A 20458-nucleotide genomic window follows, 5' to 3' on the forward strand; every position below is an offset into this window, starting at 1 on the left:
CATCCAGCAGTATATTGTTGCTGGAATGGTAAACGATGATTATTATTATTGTTGTATATCATTTTGGGCGAAAGTTTTCAGTGAACACTCGCTATGATTGGCACGACAACAACAACCGCCATTCGCTACTAAGTGGCGGTGACATCAACACGACGCTTGTGCCAGGCCATGTTGCACCTTGAGGCCACGTGAAGTGTCGAACGCCAGCTGGCAGGAGGTCACGGGGCAGACTCAGGTGCCACGGGTCGACTGACTGAGGCGACCGAGATGACTGGCTGATGCACCACCTGTACCCCCTACTGTGCCAACTTGCTGTGCTTTAGCCACCCGGCACGACACACACGCACGCACACAGGCTTAGGGGTCAGCACTATGCGCCTGACCCCCCACCGTCTCCCTGTGGCTCACGGTGACGCCACCAGCTACAAGTTTTCATTTGAAGCTGAATATCCTCAGGGTAACTCATGCAGGGTGGAGATAAATATCTATAATTCACCACTAGACAAAGACAGAGATCACCCGTATAGCCTGAACAGGTTGCCGGGACACGTGCTGCTGTCCACGAGTAGCAGCACCCATGAAGGCCGGCACGGCACACCACGAGGTGGGTTGCGTGTGGAATGTACAGTAACCACGTAAACCCTGCCGCCTTTGTCTTCCCAGCGCTGCTGAATATTTTTTCACAGAGACGCACATATTTGGATGTTCTGCACCGTGGCAGGGAGTGCTGTGGAGAAGAACGCTCACTCATGGATGCCAGTGTTGACTTTCACGAAGGAAAAACAACACCATGGGAGTCACCTTTCACCACTATCAGCGTGGTACTTGCACCAGGCCAGGCGCATGTGCAGTGGCAAAACGTGGCCAGCTGGAGGTCACTGGACAGACCCAGCTGGCGTGGGTTACATATTTCCAGATGCTGAATGTGTTTGTGTATTCAGTTGTGTGTTAGATTGTGGTTGTTCAGTTAATATGCGCGTGTGTGTATACAAACCCCTGGACTACAACGACAACCGCCATTTTTCAGGAATATTTTATTGTTTTTGTAGGGGATGTTTAAATTTGCGTACAGTAAATTTTAAATGTATCTTGTAATTTTATTGTTTGTTGCGGTTGCACCCGAATCAAGAACCGGATGGCTCACAGGGTTATTCCAAATAAATGAAACTGAAAAAAAACTGGAAAAAAATTGGCGGTGACGTCACCACGGCGCCTATGCCAGGCCAGGTGCCCATGTGAAGTGTCAAAGCCCCGCTGGCAGGTCATGGAACAGACCCAGGTGCCATCGGTTGACTCACTGAGATGACTGGCCGATGCACCAACTGTGCTCCCCGATGTGCCAACTTTCTGCATTTTATCCGCCAGGCACTGTGCTCATTGTTGTGAGTGTCGCTCCTCTGCTCTCTGTTGTTGCTGGAGGGCGATTGCCTCCAACTCTGCAGCAGCATCCTTAACGAACCTCCTCCATAGAGGTCGATCTTGACACTGTACCACATCAGTCCATCTCTTCTCTAGCCCATGCCGTGCCCATTTAGCCCCATCTATGCCTGCCAGAATCTGCTTTTAAAATGCAGTGGCTGAGCATGCGGGCTACATGACCCAGCCAATGCAGCGTTGCTTGCTGGAGGAGCTCACGGATGGGACTCCGTCCAGATCTTTCACACAATCCAATCTGGTTGAACCCAGGACAGGTTCACACACATACACACACGTGTACCGCGTATACAAAGAAACAACGATTATAAAACAAAGCCAGTGAACATGGCCAGTGCATGTAAGGCAGGAGTGGGGAACATTTTCATTACCAAGGGCCGAATAGGATTTTTAAACGGCTTTAGTAAGGCCACACACTAATTCACTGCCAGTAGCCTCGTGCAGCGTTGAAAGTAGAAACACAGCATTTTTGCCAGGTTGAAAAAAAATCCCCCTTGAGTGCTCGATTAGTGCAGGCAAAGACCCCTTGCCGTGACGGATAAATATCGCGGTGTGGATCGTTTCAAAGCGGTAGATTTTGTGTGGCCACGGGCCGCATCAAATGAAGCCAGGGGCTGTATGCAGCCCGTGGGACCGTCGGATCCCTCGCGGTCGATGTGAGGGATCACAGCCATAGATCAAAGCTAACGTTGGGGGTAGCCGCAAAGCAGGTGCTGAGAGAGGTGGCTTATATTGAGATGTGCAGTGAAAAGAGGCGAGCAGAATGCGCGGCAGTCGAGACGATCGACGAAGACTGGCCGCCGGGCCAGAGCCAATGGTGACAAAGACGCGGAAGGCTTCCGGCCGTGCGGCAGTGGACAGAGAGTGAGGCCGAGCGGTGACGCACCCCTCGGCGGGGGCCCCGGGCACTCCGCTGCCCGGGGCGGGGACCAGGACGGCATTGCGCTCCTCCGTGAGGCCGACCCACTGGGACACGAGCCGCGACTCCCTCTCCTTCTCCACCTCCGACTTGTCTGCGCGCGCACACACACGACGACGACGACGCAACGCGGCCCCCCACACACCGACATGTTTATATACCGCAGGGGCTGCTGGGGAATGTGCAGTTCGCGATCGTCTACGAAGGGCAGCGTGGCATGTTGGGCGAGGTCACGATCGCGTGGCAGCGTAACACCACCGGTGCTACCGCCGACATGCTGAATCGTTAATCATTTGAAGAACCGGATACGAATCGTCTGTTGGCTGTTTCAAAGGGATAGGCCTCATGTGGCCGTTGGGGCATGTGAAAGTAAATCAAGCGCCATAGTTTCTTCATCCTTGACCTAAGGCAATTAAAAATGGGGTTATGTGAGATGCAGTGATGATGGACGTGGCTGCAACGATTAAAACGTGTGCAACATGAATTGAGCTGCAGAGGTTACACGTTCGTGTTTTAAGAGGTGTTTGGATAATATGAGTTAAGGACAAGAATTACATCGACATTCTCTTGCACGTTCATTATATATATATTTTTTCAACAAATAATTTCACATTATGGCAGGTGCCAATGTGCCTCTGTACGGATGCTCGAGGAGCGCGCTTTGTCTATGGGTTTCCTCAAGAAGGCGTTTCACAAAGAAACAAGCAAACGAGTCGTGGGCAGGTGATGAGGCGACACCTGGTTTAGCGACGAGCTCCTGTATCTCAGCGTCCAGGTATTCCCGTCTCACTGACAACGCCTCCGACCACCGCTCGCGCAACGCCAGCAGCCCGTCCTCCTGTGAGCGAAGACATGGATGACCCCGTGCAGCCCACAACAAACCGTTTGGGCGAGTGAAATTTTACGAGCAGCTATGAAATCCGGCTTTGTCTCCCCAGTGATGACATTAACGTAAGGTACGCAAGGCAAATGTGCACATGGTATGAAAGGTACACTTACACATGGTACACAAGGCACACTTACACATGGTACGCAAGGCACATTTAAAAACAGTATGAAAAGGCACATTTACACAAGGTTCACAAGTTACATAGTACGCAAGGCACAAGGCACTCATTTAACGCCGAGGCGAGCCATGTTAGGGTTCAGGATCGTTCAGATAATCGGCACCAACGTTTGCCGTGGCCAGGAATCGAACTCCGGCTGCTGGGTTTATGAACCCGGTGAAAAAAGGCACCCAACTATACATGTATAGTCACACGTACACACGGAATTATAAAGCCCTTTCCCAAACTGACAAAATGTGCAAACACAAATACGAAACTAAACTATTGGAGAGTCAAATCTGGCTGTCGCCCGATGAAGCTAGTTATAATTACTGGCGAAGCGTCGTAGTCAGATTGTAAATGTTGTGGCTTCACTCTCCAACACACCGGTGTGCTGTACTAGTGACAAATTGGCCACGTTCTGTTTACGTGACAACCCTTACTAGTTGGCTGTGTCGGGTGGTGGCGGGTTTAACGACACATTTATATAATTACGCGATTTAACCCAAAAAAAACCTCTATTGTGGATGATATTGGTCACGAAAGCCTGCTCCGTGTTAAGCTTACCTGGTAACTGTCCACGTCTTCACGGTCCTTCTGTGAACAGGCACAAAAACACACAAAGCATGAACTCTTGAGTGCAAGTTTCCTCATAGACATCTCAGGAGTGACACCAGAACAGAAAGAAATGAAACCCACAGCCAGAGAAAGGAATGCGAATTGTAAACGTACCCATTATAATCGCATAGCTCTGTGGCCAAGAAGGGAAAGTCGCAAATGCACATAATGGCCAAATCACGTGTTGTCGGGAAGGCAGTCGCTAGCAATGTTCGACCTGGTGTGGAGTTATTCTTCAATAAGATCGAGGCTGGTTACCGGATCTCCATCATGCATAGCTCAAAAGAAGCACGGCCAAAACTACCACAGGGTGCTCAGTCATTCCATCTGAACGAGCGATTTGTTCTCGAGCTACCGACTACTGATGTCTCAAAATACCGGTTGCAATCAGGGCTGGGGTGCCCTGGTATATCAGTTTTATTTCTCTCATCTCACATCGTTGATTTAAAACTCAGATTAAGAGCGGTGGCGACAGCGAGCTCGCGGAGTTGGAAGCAAGCAACGACGCCTTGCATCCCTCTCCCATCGAGCTCGGCTTTCATCGAGCTTCTGGTAGCTAACGCCCTTGGTGGCATGCTGACGGGAGGCACTGGCGGCACTGCGTGTTGAGGCCGCACTTGCGGACGAGGCCACGGGCGGTCGGAGCGCACGCGGCAGGAGAGCGGCGACACCTGCCTGAACCTCCTCGGGTGAGAGAAGCAGATTCTGCTGCTGTGGGCCCATGGCGGATGAGGAGGAGGTGGCGCCGTACATATCAGTTTAATTAAATATGAGAATAGGTTTTCCCCTTTTTTCTGGCAACAAAACAGGTGTTAAGATGTTAAAACACCAAACTGAAACCTTTTACAAGGAATCATGTCTGTGTTAACCACAAAACTTGTGGTCAGAATGCAATGTTAAATTTTTTTTTTTGTGATTTAATTAAGTTTTCATCCTTGCAGTCACGAAAAGTTCAAATCTAGGTGTGAAAGAAGTTCAACATACATACGAACCAATTCCAGAACACAATAAATCCAATGCGGCTGCAGTAACTGTACAGGATATTACTCGGCTGGAACCGCACTGGCGAGCGACGTTTTCGCGCAGCGCGGAGAGGCGGCTCGCAGCAAGGCAGCGTCACTCTGCGTACGTTCAGACAGCGCCCCCCATTATGCCGCCCCCTCCCCCCTCCCAGGACACTGTGTTGTTTCGAGGTCCTACCGGCTGTAACGAAGTGCCGGATCGCTCTCTTTCTACCCACCGCGTAGCTTATTCCGCCCACACCCCTCTCACCGAACGTCACCCTACATTCTGTTGAGACGCTCGAACTGCCCCAAAGTGCATCGCATTGGTAAGCGACCAATGCGATGCACACAATCGAATCGCTGAACTGCTCACCGCTGCCCACGACACAGCCCCGCAACAACCTGACCTACACACAGCATTCACCCACCCACCCACCCACTTATCCAGACTCAACGCTGTCTAGGCACCGCGACGCGGATGCATCCCGGGCGTGGCCGTCGACGGTGGAATTAAACTGCGGTTTGCGGCTCTCGCGCGTTCGGGGCGGGAGCACACGGGCCCCGGGGCGCGTCGTCGTCACCTGCGAGCCGGCGCCCTTGGTGCTGCGCGCCTCGATGCAGCCCACGGACACGGAGAGGATGCTCTCGGGCACGATGGGCAGGTTGCCGGAGCCCTGCACGGGGCTGACGCGCGCCAGCACGCGGCGCGAGCGGCCCTGCCGCAGGGCGAACACGCCGCCCGTGGACCGGTGCGCGTCGCCGCGGACCTCCACGGGGACGTAGTCGCCCTGCTCGCTCACCTCCTGCACCTGCACCCAGAGCTCCACGCGGCGCGTCACGTCGCTCCACCTGCGACGGCACGTCCTCCGTCGTGTCATGCGGCCGTCGGAAAAGCGCGCGCGAGCGCGAGCGCCAACGCGGGTGCAACACACGTACAGCAAGAAGCGCCAACCCGCACACTGAACCGCTCGACATCGAGACACCTCAGCAGGGCCACCGAAAGGTTTTTTAGAGGCCCGGAGCAAGATGCCAGTTAGGGTCCATTCTGTGGCCCCCTCGGCTCTTTCCGATCTGAGGCTCAAGGGATAACTGCCGACTCTCTACAGCCCTGCACTTATGAGCATCGGGCTTGTCACGACTCCTAGCCCACAAACTGCCAATTCCTTTCTCAGAACAGAATACGCTTCCTAGCGGGAGCGCGGCATCAGGTGGAATCGTAGAATTGTGTAGTGGGGGGCAGCAGGTGAGCTGCACGGAGCCCAGTGGAGCATTCAGGCAAGAAGGGAGGACCCATGGGGGTCCCCCTGATCAGCCCCATGATCACCATCGTCTCTCTCGCGCGTGTCTCTCCACAGGTGTGATGGCTAACGCCTGGGATCCAGCACACATCTTAAAATGAAAATGGCTGCACACATGCAAATGCTTGACACTCCTGTAAAACAGTCTCGAGGCCCAGGCTCAGTGAATAAATAACGCAGGACAAATCAATGACTTTACGCTGAATTAACCTGACTCGCATTACAGGGACTGCTCTACTTACGCACGAGTTAGGTTCCAGAGGTCTGTTCGTAAGTCGATTTGTTCGTAAGGCCAACTTCACTCTTGTCGAATCCAAACATGTTGTACGGCATGTACACTAATCACGGGGAAAGTTGTATAATATCCTGTAGATGTAGATGCCACTGGTTCTTCATGTTCTGCAACTATATATGTTACCACCACTATCTATTGCGCGGTGGTTGAACTTACGACTCTCGATCCGAACAGGCAACTTGGACATACGGACCAGGTTTGTTCCTATCTCTGAAAGTTTGTAAGTCGAATGTTCGTAAGTAGAGGAGTCCCTGTATTTCATTGTGCATCAAACCAAGGAATAAAAGGATTGGCAGGATCCTAGCACTTTTACTCTCATGCCACCGCTTCCTCCGTAAATATTAAACCCACAAGCAGAATCATAATATTTGTATATACTGGAGGAATCCGATGAGCTATAAAGCTCTTTATAACAGATGTCCAGTCGGAGCGGGTTAGAACGTGACGAGAACAAACAGAACAAAAACACAATAGGAGTGTAAAGTATAGCAATCAAATACGTTACCCATTTCTTAATATATATATACCACGCACACTACACATTTAACATAAACACAATAGAATGTAAACAAATATACAATGCGGTACACAAACACACAACCTATCATACATACATACATCCACAAAACATGTTACACACAACACACAATTTAATCACACTAATGTTTACAAAGTACATCACAAGCACGAAAGACATCACAAACACATGCAACACGTTTTGCATGAAGAGTACACAAATACCATTCACAAAGATATACATTACACATATACAGCATATACATCCAACAAAAAGACAAAGATCCCCTATGGCCTTAACATACTTTTTGGGCAAGTGCTGTTAGCGAGCACCTATGAAGGCCAACACGGCACACTGAAGGGTGGGTGGCCAGCACCACGCCCGGCCGCCTTTGTTTCCCGAGCGGCGATGTTTACACATCGTGCCAGCTACTCATTTGAGGCCGAGTCGACCTAGGGGAGAACTTGGACCGGTTCAGATAACCGCCACCGGTATCGTCCGTAATCTGGAATCGAACTCAGGGCGGTGGTTTCGTAGCACAGCGCGCGAACAATTATACTACCGCTCCCCATACGCACATTACACAAACGCACAAACACGCGCAATACGCACACTTATTGTAATCGAAACCCACATGTCTGGGTTGCGTTCCATATCCAGACAAAGCCGTGCTCCTGGGACAGGTGTCAGTGCCGCAGGTCCTTGCGAGTTCGCGTCAACCCTCATTAAAGGCTGCTGGGCCTGACAGAGCGGCCCCTTGCTCGTCACCCAAAGGCTCGCAACTGCAACGAGCCCCCCGTGGGGTCTTATCGGCCGTGCAGAAATTTGAACCTGCAGGTGTTTCAATATCTGGCACAACAATGTGAGCACCACCCCCTCCTCCTCCTACTGCCCCTCCCCCCCTCCTCTCTCATGGGGGCACTTCCACTTGTCAAAACGCTACAGTTTGTCCCGGTGGTTGTGGCGTACAAAGCTGGTTCCATTTAAACCATTACCGTCAGAGGTGGCTGGGTGGCTCAAGGCGGGGGGGGCGGCTGATGATGGCTGTGTGTGGAAACAATGATCAAGCGCCGCTGAAACCCTGGGTTCAAATCCCAGGCGCCTACTCAATATGCAATCATGCTCATCAAGAGTTGCGAGTTGCACGATGCCCCCCTCCCCCGCCCGCCCCAAGACAACCCAACTGCATAAAAAAATCATCCAGGCAGGGCAATTTAACCCGTCAGTCATAATAATAATCCTGCACTTTGCAGAGTTGATGGATCACGCCAACACCGCAAAGCGTTTGAGACGTTGGACCCTGACCGGAACCCCAAGGATCTCAGCGGTGCCACTTCAGCTCTCTGACGTTTGGGGCCACCAGGCCAGCTCGTAGAGCTTTGTGTGTGACACAGCATAAACGTGACTTGTCAGGAAGCCACCCCCCGCCCCTCCCCCACACTCTCCTGCCCTGTCAGCATCACAGCTCCTGCAGCAGCAGCAACAACAACAACAAACAGCCGCCATTCGCCTCGTCAAGCGTTACCACGGCGCTTGTGCCAGGCCAGGTGCACACTCTGAGGCCACGCTCTTGCAGCACACACTTACCCGCCCCCCCACCCGTGTAGCCTGAACAGACTGTTGAGGCAAGTGTTGTGAGTGAGCACCTATGAAGGCCGGCACGGCACACTCCGGGGTGGGTGGCCAACACCACGCCCGTCCACCTTTGTCTCCCCAGTGGCGACGTTTACACACCGCACCAGGTACTCATTTGAGGCAGAGTCGACCTAGCAAAGGCCCAGGACCGGTCCAGATGATCGTCACTGGTGTTGGCCGTGAGCGGAAATCAAACTCGGGTCGCCAAGTACGTAGCGCAATACGCTAACCGCTGCACTGCCGCTCCCCAAAAACACTGGTGCACCCACTTCTCACCTGTCTTGCAGGGACCTCGTTTTTTCCTGCAGCACCGTGGGCTCCCACTGGGGCACCTCGTGGCCAATGTGGCTGGCGCCGAGCCGGTGGCCCCAAACGTCCACGGAGAGCGCCTCCTCTGTGAGCACGTCCTGCAGCTCCTCTGACACTGGCAGCGAGAACTCCTGCGTGGCGAATGCACGCGCAGCGAAGGTAAAGAGACAAGATGCCCACCGTGTAAAGGCTTCCGATTAGCACGGTTGGCTACGTGCGGTGTGACAAAAGGTTCAACATACATACACACAGATGTTTGGGGCAAGTGCTGTAAACGAGCACCCGCGATGGCCGTCACGGCACACGAGGGGGTGGGTGAGCAGCACCACGCTTGACAGCCTTCGTCTCCCCAGTGCTGATGTTTAAGGCACTGCTCCAGCCAAGCTGAGTTTGAGAAGGTGGCTGAGAACCTGTTCACATATTTGTCACAAATTTTGTCTGCGAAAGTGGGAATTCAACTCGGATTGCCGGGCGTCATAGCGGAGTGCACTCAACACCGCACCGCCGCTCGCAAGTAAACATACACTCACTGAAAAACACATACTCGTATGCGTCAACACAAACAAACACACGACACAACACCAGCCACCATTTGCACTTCGGGTTGGCGAAGCCACGGCACTTGGTGCAGGCTAGGTGCAGCTTGAGCGCACAGACTCCCCCGTCGTGCGGAACATGGGGGTTATTTGACCGTACTTCACCACCCTGGTCAGTACAGATTGGTGAAGGCGGGTGGGAGCATAGCATTTTTAGTACAGCAATGGATGGTGCAGCACTGCCCTCATCTGGCCAAGACGCAGCTCCGCAGCACCTGTGGATGACGCGTGGGTGCCTGTCGGTCACCGTGCAGCACAAACGGGTCCCCCTATCGTACACACGGTGCTGCGAATGTGCCGCCGGCACGCCGGCACGCCACTTGTGCACCGGCGATTGTATGAACGGTTCCTACTCCTAGGCTACGGTAATTCCTCAGGGGGGAAACGGCAGTGACCGCGGGCTGCTGCAGGCTAACCAGGTTCCATAGCGGCGCTTCTACGCTCACATTTGCACCGTTGCCTGTACATGCACGCGCGTACAAGACGTGACAGAGACACCCCATGTCGTCTGAACATACTCTTGGGCCAGGTGCTGTTAACCAGCACCTATTAAAGGTCGGTATGGCACACGAGGGCGTGGGTGGCACCATACTAGACTGCCTTTGTATCCCAAGAGCAGATGTTTAACACGGTACACCAGGTACTCATTGAAGGCTGAGTCGACACAGGGAAAGCCCAGGACAGGTTCAGGCATTCGTCGCCAATGTTGGGCGTGAGCAGGAATTGAACTCGTGTCACCGGTAGTGCGTTGCGCTTACCATGACAATGTACAAAGATCCCCCGTGAAGCCTGAACAGACTGTAGGGGCCTTTGTCTCCCCAGTGGCGATGTTTACACACCGCACCAGGTACCAATTTGAGGTTGAGTCGTCCTAGGGGAGGCCCAGGACCGGTTCAGATAATCGTCACCGGTGTTGGCCGTGAGCGGGAATCTCACTCAGGACGCCAGGTCGTAGCGCAGCGCGCTAACCGCTACACTGCCGCTCCCCACACAACAATGTACACACACACACATACACACGTAAACACAGGCACATACACATACACACACACACACGTAGACACACACACGTAGACACACACACGTAGACACACACACACGTAGACACACACACACACACAACAACAACCGCCATTCACCACTAAGTGGCGGTGACGTCACCACGACGCTTGTGCCAGGCCATGTGCACCTTGAGGCCACGTGAAGTGTCGAACGCCCGCTGGCAGGAGGTCACGGGGCAGACCCAGCAGGTGCCACGGGTCGACTGACCGAGATGACCGAGATGACTGGCTGATGCACCACCTGTGCCCCCTACTGTACCAACTTGCTGTGCTTTAGCCACCCGGCGCTCCGCTCGTTGTTGTGAGCGTCGCTCCTCCGCCCTCCGTTGTTGGAGGGCGACTGCCTCCAACTGCCCAGTAGCGTCCTTCACGAGCCTCCTCCACTGAGGCCGATCTTGACACCGCTGGTACCAGTCATCGGCAAGTCCACTCAGCTCCACGTCCTCCTGTACCACATCACTCCATCTCTTCTCTAGCCCGTGCCGCGCCCGTTTAGCCCCCTCGATCCGGCCGAACAAAAGCTGTTTAGGCATGCGGTGGCTGGGCATGTGGGCTACATGACCCAGCCAACGCAGCCTTGCCTGCCGGAGGAGCTCACTGATGGGACTTTGCCCAGATCTTTCAAGGACTTGTGAGTTCCTCACACAATCCAGCCTGGTTAAACCCAGGATGGATCGTAGGCAGGCCAGCCTAAATGTTTCCAACCGGCGAAGATGCTCCATTAGGGGGGTCCACGTTTCGCAAGCGTAGAGAAGGGAGGGAATGACCGTGGCCGAGAAGACTTGAAGCTTCGTGCGGAGCGACAGACCAGATAGCTTCCACACAGCGTTACGCAACCGATGAAAAGATATTGCCGCTCGACTGATTCGGAGTGAGACCTCTGCTGATAAACTGGAGCCGGTCATAAGCACACTGCCCAGGTATGGGAAACTCTCCACTCTCTCCACAACTGCCCCATCACCAATTGGGAGTTGTGGGGGTGGAGTGTCCGATGGTACAAAATACCCAGGCAGGTGCTTAGTTTTGGTGGGGCTGATGGTAAGGCCCCACCTCTTAGTGGCACGCTCCAGTCTCACATACACACACACAGGCACACACACACGTAGACACACAAGTAGACACACATACACACACACAGGCACACACACACGTAGACACATACACACGTAGACACATATACACACACACGTAGACACACACACGTAGACACACACACAGGCACACACCTGAGTGTGGTCGAAGCGGACCGTGGCAGGGCCTGAGCAGGCCACGGAGGGCGGAGAGTCGGGGTTGATCTGGGGCGGCACCGTCACGACCTGCTTGTGGCCCCACACCGAGTACTGGCAGAACACGAAGTGAGCCAGCTCGGCCGGCAGCCCCACAGCCTCCTTGATGCGCACCTACAGCACCCGCACGCCCGCACGCCCACAGACAAAACACAAACACTAGGGGGCACCACTTTCCCATTCGCCCTGCCACAAACACTCGTTCATCGCTCGATGGTCAAACCGAAATTTATTTTTTATTTGTCCAAATTATGCAGGCGACTAAATTGAATGTAATGTTCGTTTGTGTAGTCACTGGCGGCGAGGCTGAGACTATCAACTTGCCACCGGTGCCACGGTGGCGAGACATTGGCTACCTCGCCTGGTATGCAGGGGGAGGTCGTGGGTTCCATCCCGACCCTCATGCCTGTATATTTTGAGTTTGCGTGTTTCTCTGCGTGGCCACGTGAATTTTTCCCTCCACATTTAGAAGAAACATGCGTTTAGAGTATTTGGCTGCTATAAAATATCCACGTGATAAGCCGTTTTGTTGAGCTATCATTTGTGGCCAGGTGCGCTTCTGAAAAAGAGCTATCCAGCTCAGTGGGCCTTACCTGGTAAAATCAAAAGTTTTTCATTATATCTGCCATTTTGCCCCGGGTCTTCAAAAACCTTTGGATGGCCCTGCTTAGGTGTAGCCATGTACAGTAACGTCGGTGTGCGGGCCAGCGCATCTCTCTGTACGCGTACCGCACCCGCATTGGCGCTCACACGTGCGTGCAAGCGCCGACGTGCACGAGCGTTTAACTAGATAGTTTAGTTTAGCTCAATACGTTTCAGCACCCCAGTTTAATCACAGGCAGCATCCCACATTCAACCCGGGGGGGGGAGATGTCAGCGGATGTCAGCAGTTGAAAGCTTAGCGCTGCGACCTCGGAGCCGCACGGCCACTCCCCTGAGCCGAGTGGCCCTCGCGGGAGCGCACCTTGAAGACAAGCTGGCGGATAAAGCCGGCGTCCTCGCTGTCGCTGCTGCCATCCGACTCATCCGAGGGGTCATCCCCGCCTGCCATGCGTTCAGGGTCCGGCCCGCTCACCCGCTGCAGCTCCATGTGCAGGCGGCCTGCGACCTGTGCCCAGCGCCGCACACAAAGACAACGATCCCCCATGTAGCCTTAACAGATTGTTGGGGCAAAGTGTTGTCAGCGAGCACCTATGAAGGCCCGTACGGCACACGAGGGGGTGTGTGGCTAACACCACGCCCAGCCGCCTTTATCTCCCCAGTGGCGATGTTTACTCACTGCACCAGGTACTCATTTAAGGCTGAGTCGACCTAGGAGAGGTCCAGGACCGGTTCAGATAATCGTCACTGGCGTTGGCCTTGAGCGGGAATCGAACTCGGGTTGCCAGGTTAGCAGCGCAGCGCGCTAACCGCCGCGTCACCACTCCCCACACACGCACAGAGACACAAAGCCTCAAGAGTCAAAAGCCCGCGATTCATGTCACGACGGAAACCATTCTTCTGCCGCCGTGTGACAGCGTGACAGACGTGGTGGCGGGGAGTAGAAGTACAAAACATTCCCCCGCCATTCGTCTCAATGCATTCGGCCACTCGTGGAACGCATTCTGCATGGCTGGATGCACCGGAGTGGACAGGACTCAAGAGCAGCTGGGGCAGGGCCAGCGAGTGGTGGAATGTCCCCAGAGAGCATTGTCTCCGCACGGGAGGGGGGGAACCACAGCATTCTGTTGCACGAGGGGGAAGTGAACCGGGGGAAAGGAGGCGTTGCGAGATATTTCACACTATCCTCGACTTTCAATGCTTTCTGAATAACGGTGAAAGCATTTAGGCAGTGGCCCGGTCCGTGTGTTCATAACAGGAGGGGCGAGAACAAAAACGTAGTCACGAAAGCTTCAAATCTAGGATCAAAGGGTTGTTTTGTCCAACACATGGAGACATCCACCAGAACAAAAAGCACCGTTGAAAAAAGACAAATGCATCCCGCTCCATAATCCAAACGCATGCATTATTGTTTTCTAACTTGTATTTAATCCGTTCTCAAGATGTCAATCAGGTAACAAAATGAAGTTTTTTTTCCTTACTCTTCCCGTTTCCATTCATATTTGATGTTATAATGACAACACTAAAGTCATGTACCACACGTTTTTCTGACACACAAACCGGAAAACGCAACAGATGATGTGTACTGTGTGATCATGCGTACTTGTGACAGCTATTGAAGCTGTCCTGACCACGCTTGTTCTTAATTTGAAGGTGGACCAAGATCAAAACGATGAATTAATGAGGTTGGAGGGCTTTTGGAAAGTCCAACTCGATCATGAAAAGCAACTTACCAATATATATACAAAGTAAAGGTTATAATCTGTGCACATTGCCGGCAATGACACATAGATCATGAATATGATATTGGTGAAAAATACGTAATAAAAATAACCACGTGCGCAGAGCAGCATTGAGAGACAGGAAGAGGGATGTATGGGGTTAGAGAACATCACATCGACTCAGAGCGGGCTTGGTCCGGACAAGTCACTCATAGGCCCATGAGCGAGCACAACGCCAGAGTGGCAGACAGAGGAGGGGACGCGCCCGAGAAGACCTCCACCACGGAGATGGAGCAATGAAATCAGCTCGTGTGCAGGAGCTATGAGGATCGCTACATCGCACGACTGTGAGATATTAAACTAAACAGTTTTTTTTTTATTCTACCAAGTAAGGCTCACTTGGCTACGTAGCTCTTCATCAGAAGTGACCTGACCACAAATGGCAGCTCAACAAAAGTGGTTTATCGTGTGGAAATGTATCGCACGTTTCGAAATGTGGAGGGGAAAAACCAGGGGCCCCGGAGAAAAATCCACGCGACCACGGGGAGGGAGACATGCAACCTCCAAATATACAGGCATCAGGGTCAAGATCGAACCCACGATCGCCTGTATACCAGGCGAAGTAGTTAACATCCCGGCAGCTTGGGAAGGCCTGCACGCAGCAGCCGGCCAACTGACGAAGGCTGACGACGTCCACGACGACGACAACGATGGAGGCTCGCGCCCCGGGGGCTGAGGCGCGCGCGGCCACTCGCCTCGCCCTGCTGGTTGACGATGGGCGCGGCGTAGGCGAGCCGCACGTCGTGCATCAGGCTCTCCAGGAAGAGGTTGGCCACACCGATGAGGTCGTGCTCCACCTGCGCCTCGAAGAAGGGGTCGTCCGCGCCGCGCACCCCCGCGCCCTGAGGACGGCAGCGGCGGAGGAGGAGGAGCCGGGGAGCAGCGTTACCACGACGACAGGCGGCCGGCGCGCGAACCTACCGCTGTCCGGGGGCCCAGCACCGTGCACCGGCCCACTTTTACTTTACCCCAGATCTAATGTGCATACCACCGGAGCAGCCGGTGTCCACTGGAGGCCGAGTCGATCTACAAAGGGGCCCCCCCCAGTGCCGGGTTCAGATACTAAAAAGCTCGGTGTGGCAGGAGGTATTGGCGCCATTCTTATCGGGCGAGGCTATCATGAAGGTAGCTGTAGTTGCGCAGTACGGGGTGATGTCGCTTTGACCCAAGGGCCTCCCCCCCAGGGCCCCCCCCCCCCCCGTGCCGGGTTCAGATACTAAACGGCGCCGGCGACGCCCACGGACCCGGAATGGACCAATTTGTACAAGCTGGGCCCAAGCGATGGCTGTGGAAAGTCCTGTTGGAACCACCAAGGCAGGTGTGGCCACTTGGTGGGGAGAAGGTGGAGGTGCCATGCCCCACTCACTGTGAAGATATACGAGCAGGTGGGCGCGGTGGATGCTATCAGATGTCGGAGCACAGACGTTGTGCGCACCACAGGACACGCACGTACTTGAACACAGGTCAGTAGGTATTCGCGGCAAGCTTATTCCGCAAGGCTATCACGAACGTGGCTGTGTTTCACAGACGTAGTGTGCTTTTATCAAGTTAAATAATTTTCAATGCAGGAAACATTTTTACTGCTGCAGGGCATTTGGGAAAGTGCAGCCTGATGTGCGTGCATGCGTGTACCATGTGTGCGTACATGTGTGCGTGCGTGCGTGTCGGGTCACCAATGGGTCGTAGTTGCTCTGCTTCCAGTTCTGGAAGAGATCCCGCATCACCACGAGCCGATTCTCCAGCTTCTCCAGCGACCACAGCTGCGTGCCCTGCCCCTGCCGGCGCACCTGCACCGCCGGCTCGCTCACCAGCATGCCGCGCTGCACCCGGCGCACACGTCAGCCACACCGCACACGTCAGCCACACCGCACGGCACAGCGTCTGCTCCGTGCGCGGTCTTCGTCCGTCTCCTCAAATTTATTGATCGTGCAGCTTCGGCGAAGGACCGTTGCGCCAAATGTGTGACCTCTTGCGACAGCGTTCGCCTGAACTGCTCTTGCTGCCGTACACCGGCGTCTCGAGTAAGTTGTTTAATCCACGGTTCATGTGGGTGGGGGGGGGCACCACGGATTGGGGGGGGGGGTGGCGCCATTCCTTTGAGGGTCGCAGTCCACTGCGGACATCGACCCCCAACTGAATATGAAATGAAACCTCCTCCAAACTCCTGCCCTTCTTCTTGCCTGTGCCGCACGTTATTTTGTCGCATCGTGCTTTGTACTCGCGCTGTTTGCTGCAGTCTATTTGACGTTCGCCGCTGACAGAATCCTCATCCGCGCAGATCGCGGTAGATGGCACCACGTCACGCCGATACTCCGATATCGCTTCGCGAATTTGACGCAACGTTCAATCGAGGACTCGCATAGCCTGAGCTCAAAGTGCCTCATATGCCAGCATGAACAAGTGAGCCTTGAACTGCTGCTAGAAGGTGGGTTGGTGTTTGGTCGCTGATTGTGTCCAATGGGAGAGAGTTCCAGACTAAAATTATGCAAATATTTTATGAAGCTATGTTTCTTTTACTAGGTAAGGACCAATGAGCTATGTAGCTCTGTTTCAGAAGCAACGTGGCCATAAATGATAGCTCAACGAAGTGGCTTATCACGCGGAAATGTCTCGTACGTTTCGAAATGTGGAAGGGAAAAACCAGGGGCCCCGGAGAAAAATCCACGCGACCACGGGGAGAGACACGCAAACTCCAAATGTACAGCAGGCGTCAGGGTCGGGATCGAACCCACAACCGTGAGGTGGTTAACATCTCGCCACCGCGACACCCTAGTGCACCGAGCATCTTCAAGGGCTCCCCCCCCCCCCCCACCGTCGCGAGCGACAGCGCAGCGGTGCCGCCGCGTGCCGGGCTCACCTTGCTGTGGGCGCGAAGGCTGCCGGCGGGAATCTGCAGCGTCACCTGGAAGTCGGTGCATCTGCTCATCTCCTCGCTCAGCAGGTTCGCCTCCCACACCAGGGCGTCGGCACGCACGATCTGCTCACGCAGTCGCGCCAGGCTCTGCCTGAACTGCTCATCCCTGGCGCAGGAAAGCAAAAGGTTTTGCGGAGTCACAAAAAGACAAGAGGGTCGGAAACGTTTAGTCGGGAAACCAACTGTCTCGAAGAGTGATACTTTTTTTTTTATAAAATAGAATACTCTCGATTATCCACGTGCGGTTTATCAGATTTGCGAATTAACCGCGCACCTGAGATTTTGATATAAATTAATACATCATGCATTTTCCCTTGAGCCCAAATAAATAAAACGTGCTTAAACCAAATAAAGATATGTGCTCCAGTTAATCAGAAATCCATGTGATTGCCTCTACAGGACAGTAGTTGCATATTTTTACAACAGTGGGCTGAGTTTGATTGATGTTGATTGGCGTGGCTCTGCTATCATCCACTTAGTGGACCGAGTATTCTGCGCGGGAGCAGGAAAGTGTCATCACTCAGCACGCGCATCGATCGGTCGATCGTTAGTATGCATTCGAACGATCGAAAGAGTAACAATCAAAATCGTCAGTTATGCTTCATTTTGAGTGATTTATCTGACCATTTATTGTGTGAGTTTTAATTAATGAAACTGTGCGATGGCAGAAAAACTTAAACGTAATTGATACCCCTATATTGGCGGTTTTTAGAATTTAAATCCATGGAAAAATTATAGTTTTGGATCATCTGCGATTTTGAATTATCCACGGCCGTCCTCCCCATCATTCATGCAGATAATCTGGAGTCTACTGTATAAGCATTTATTTATTATTTTTCAAGAGCCAAGGGACACGGTGGGAACATCAAAGGGTGGGCGAGACGGCGTGTAACAAGATGTGCGATTGACATAGCGAGTCACTGCACCCTCGTGATTAGGGAAGGGATGACCGAGAGCACCTGGGCTCCCCGCCCTACCACGGCAGGGGCAAAGATCAGGGACACAAATTATTTCAAGGGGGAAGGAAATAGGAAAAGAGGGCATGGAGGCAGGTGAAGGTTGCTTCTTAGGGGGGGGGGGGGGGGAAACATGAATTCCTGGGGGAAAACTCAAATATTCAGCGGGGAACGTACAAGGTGCGTACGTCCTCCGCCGACAGGCTGCGTGGCGACGGCACCTCACCTCTCCTCGGCCCACAGGCTGAGGCGGTGCTGCGTGCTGGGCAGCATGGAGAGGCGCGGGGAGGGCCCGTGGCGCGCGCCGGGCCCCGCGTGCCTCTCGGGCGCCAGCGCCTCCCGCAGCGAGCGCAGCTCCGTCTCGTACATGGCTCTCTGCTCGAGCAGCGCCGCCTCCTTGTCCTGCTCGTACTGGCGCTCCAGCGTGCGCACCACGCTCTCCACCTCCACGCGCGCTGCCGGGGACGCACGGCCAGCGCTGCTCAACCGCCGCTCGTGCAAACTCGAGCCCCACAGCGAGTGTGATGATGATGATCATGGTGAATGGCGGTTGCTTTGTGTGAATATATGTATCTACGATCATATATACAAACATGAATTTATATTCAAATAGCAGTAGTGTAGCAGTTAGCGTGCTGTGCCCCACGCCCGGTGACCCGAGTTCAATTCCCAATGATGGCCAATACCGGTGACGATTATCTGAACCTGTCCTGGGTCATCTCCGATGTCGGCTCAGCCTCAAATGAGTATGTGGTGCGGTGCGTAAACGTTGAAACTGGGAAGACAAAGGCTGTCGGGCGGGGCGCTGGCCACCCACCCTCTCTGGTACCTTGCCGGCCTTCACAGGTGCTCACTAACAGCATGTGCTCCAAAAGCATGTTATGGCTAAATGGGGGATCTTTGTCTTTATCATACATTCGTGCATCTACATGTGTGAGTCTGCATATGTGTAGATGTTTATTTTTTATTTAATTTTTTTATACACAGTTGCTCACCACAGGCCCAAATGCCCAAAAGGTCATGTGGCCAAGCAACAAACAGCACCGTCAACGTTTCTCGAATTGAAAAAAAATTCTAAGAGCTTGGGGGAAAAAAAAAGAGACAATGGGGAGGGAATTCCTAAACGTGTATTTGGGCGCGTGTGTGCGTGCGTGCAGCGGGCACCGCTCGTGCCGACAAACTCACCGCTGCTCGACGTCGGAGTCTGCGCGATCACCTCCATCTGAGCAAACTCGAAGGTACAGGGGGGTTCGGGCGAGTCCTGGGCCTGCCCTCGACCCTCCGCCGGGTCCTCCCACCCCTCCGGCTCTTGGCCTTTCCCGGGAGCCGCCTCTCCACTCCAGCCGGGAAAGCCCGTCGCTGTGGGGCTCGCGGCTCTCCGCTCACGGTGGCACCGCGGCAGGTTCACCCTGCACGAGTGCGCGCAAAGCCCGACGTGTTGGGGGTCAAGGTCGGGGTCAGGGTCTTCTCAACAGGCGACCCGCAGGCCAGATGGAGCACAACAAGGCCCCTGGAGTGGCCTGCCGAGCTACGGATTGCCAAGAGATGCGGCTCGCGGTGGCGAGATGTTAACTACCTCGCCGAGCATGGAGGAGGTCGTGGGTTCGATCCCAACCCTGGCGCGTGCTCTATACTTGGAGTTTGCGTGTCGCTCTCTCCATGGTTGGATTTTTCTCCTGGTACTCTGGTTTTCCCTCCACAATTTAAAAACATGCGTTTTAGAGTGTTTGGCTGATATACATTTCCACGAGATAAGTCTTCTAAAAAAGAACTATATAACTTTCTTTTTTTAGAAAAATAGGTTTTTATTTGTAAAGGGAAACAAGTTATAGTGAGATGAGAGAGAAATAAACAAGAGATAGAGACGCGAGAGCTGTAGACAAGAGATACAGACCAGTGAGACGGAACAGAGATAAAGCGATATTAATCAGAGACCTGGAAGCAAGTTGTTACGACGTCACGATGCCATGTGACATCATAACGGCTGTACAAGTGATACACGGTGTCACGTGGCCCATCGGTCCATGCGACGTTTACAGTGGCCAGTTGAAGAAGCCTGGGTTCGAGTTGCATGTATGTATGTAGAATGTATTTCGCACTGTACGTAGCCAACCGTGCTAATCAGAGGTGCTGGATATATTCATGTGTCTGGATGGTGCCATCAGGTTATCCAGTGCAGCTGATAACAG

General features: G+C 53.6%; 1 protein-coding gene across 1 annotated transcript in view; it reads right to left on the reverse strand.

Annotated features, from left to right (window-relative positions):
* The window catches only part of LOC144938454 (kinesin-like protein KIF13A), a 136377-nt gene that overhangs the window by 50572 nt on the left and 65347 nt on the right, over positions 1–20458 (reverse strand). The window contains exons 16-27 of the mRNA XM_078866272.1: positions 19455–19678; positions 18496–18724; positions 17257–17419; positions 16073–16219; positions 15095–15241; positions 12983–13126; positions 11959–12132; positions 9043–9206; positions 5603–5870; positions 3967–3996; positions 3092–3191; positions 2321–2447 (exon numbers count right to left, since the gene is read on the reverse strand). Coding sequence (XP_078722398.1) covers positions 2321–2447; positions 3092–3191; positions 3967–3996; positions 5603–5870; positions 9043–9206; positions 11959–12132; positions 12983–13126; positions 15095–15241; positions 16073–16219; positions 17257–17419; positions 18496–18724; positions 19455–19678 — 1917 coding nt within the window. The remainder of the gene's footprint in view (positions 1–2320; positions 2448–3091; positions 3192–3966; positions 3997–5602; positions 5871–9042; positions 9207–11958; positions 12133–12982; positions 13127–15094; positions 15242–16072; positions 16220–17256; positions 17420–18495; positions 18725–19454; positions 19679–20458) is intronic.

Source organism: Lampetra fluviatilis, chromosome 22 (assembly GCF_964198595.1).
Source record: "Lampetra fluviatilis chromosome 22, kcLamFluv1.1, whole genome shotgun sequence".
NCBI lineage: Eukaryota > Metazoa > Chordata > Hyperoartia > Petromyzontiformes > Petromyzontidae > Lampetra > Lampetra fluviatilis.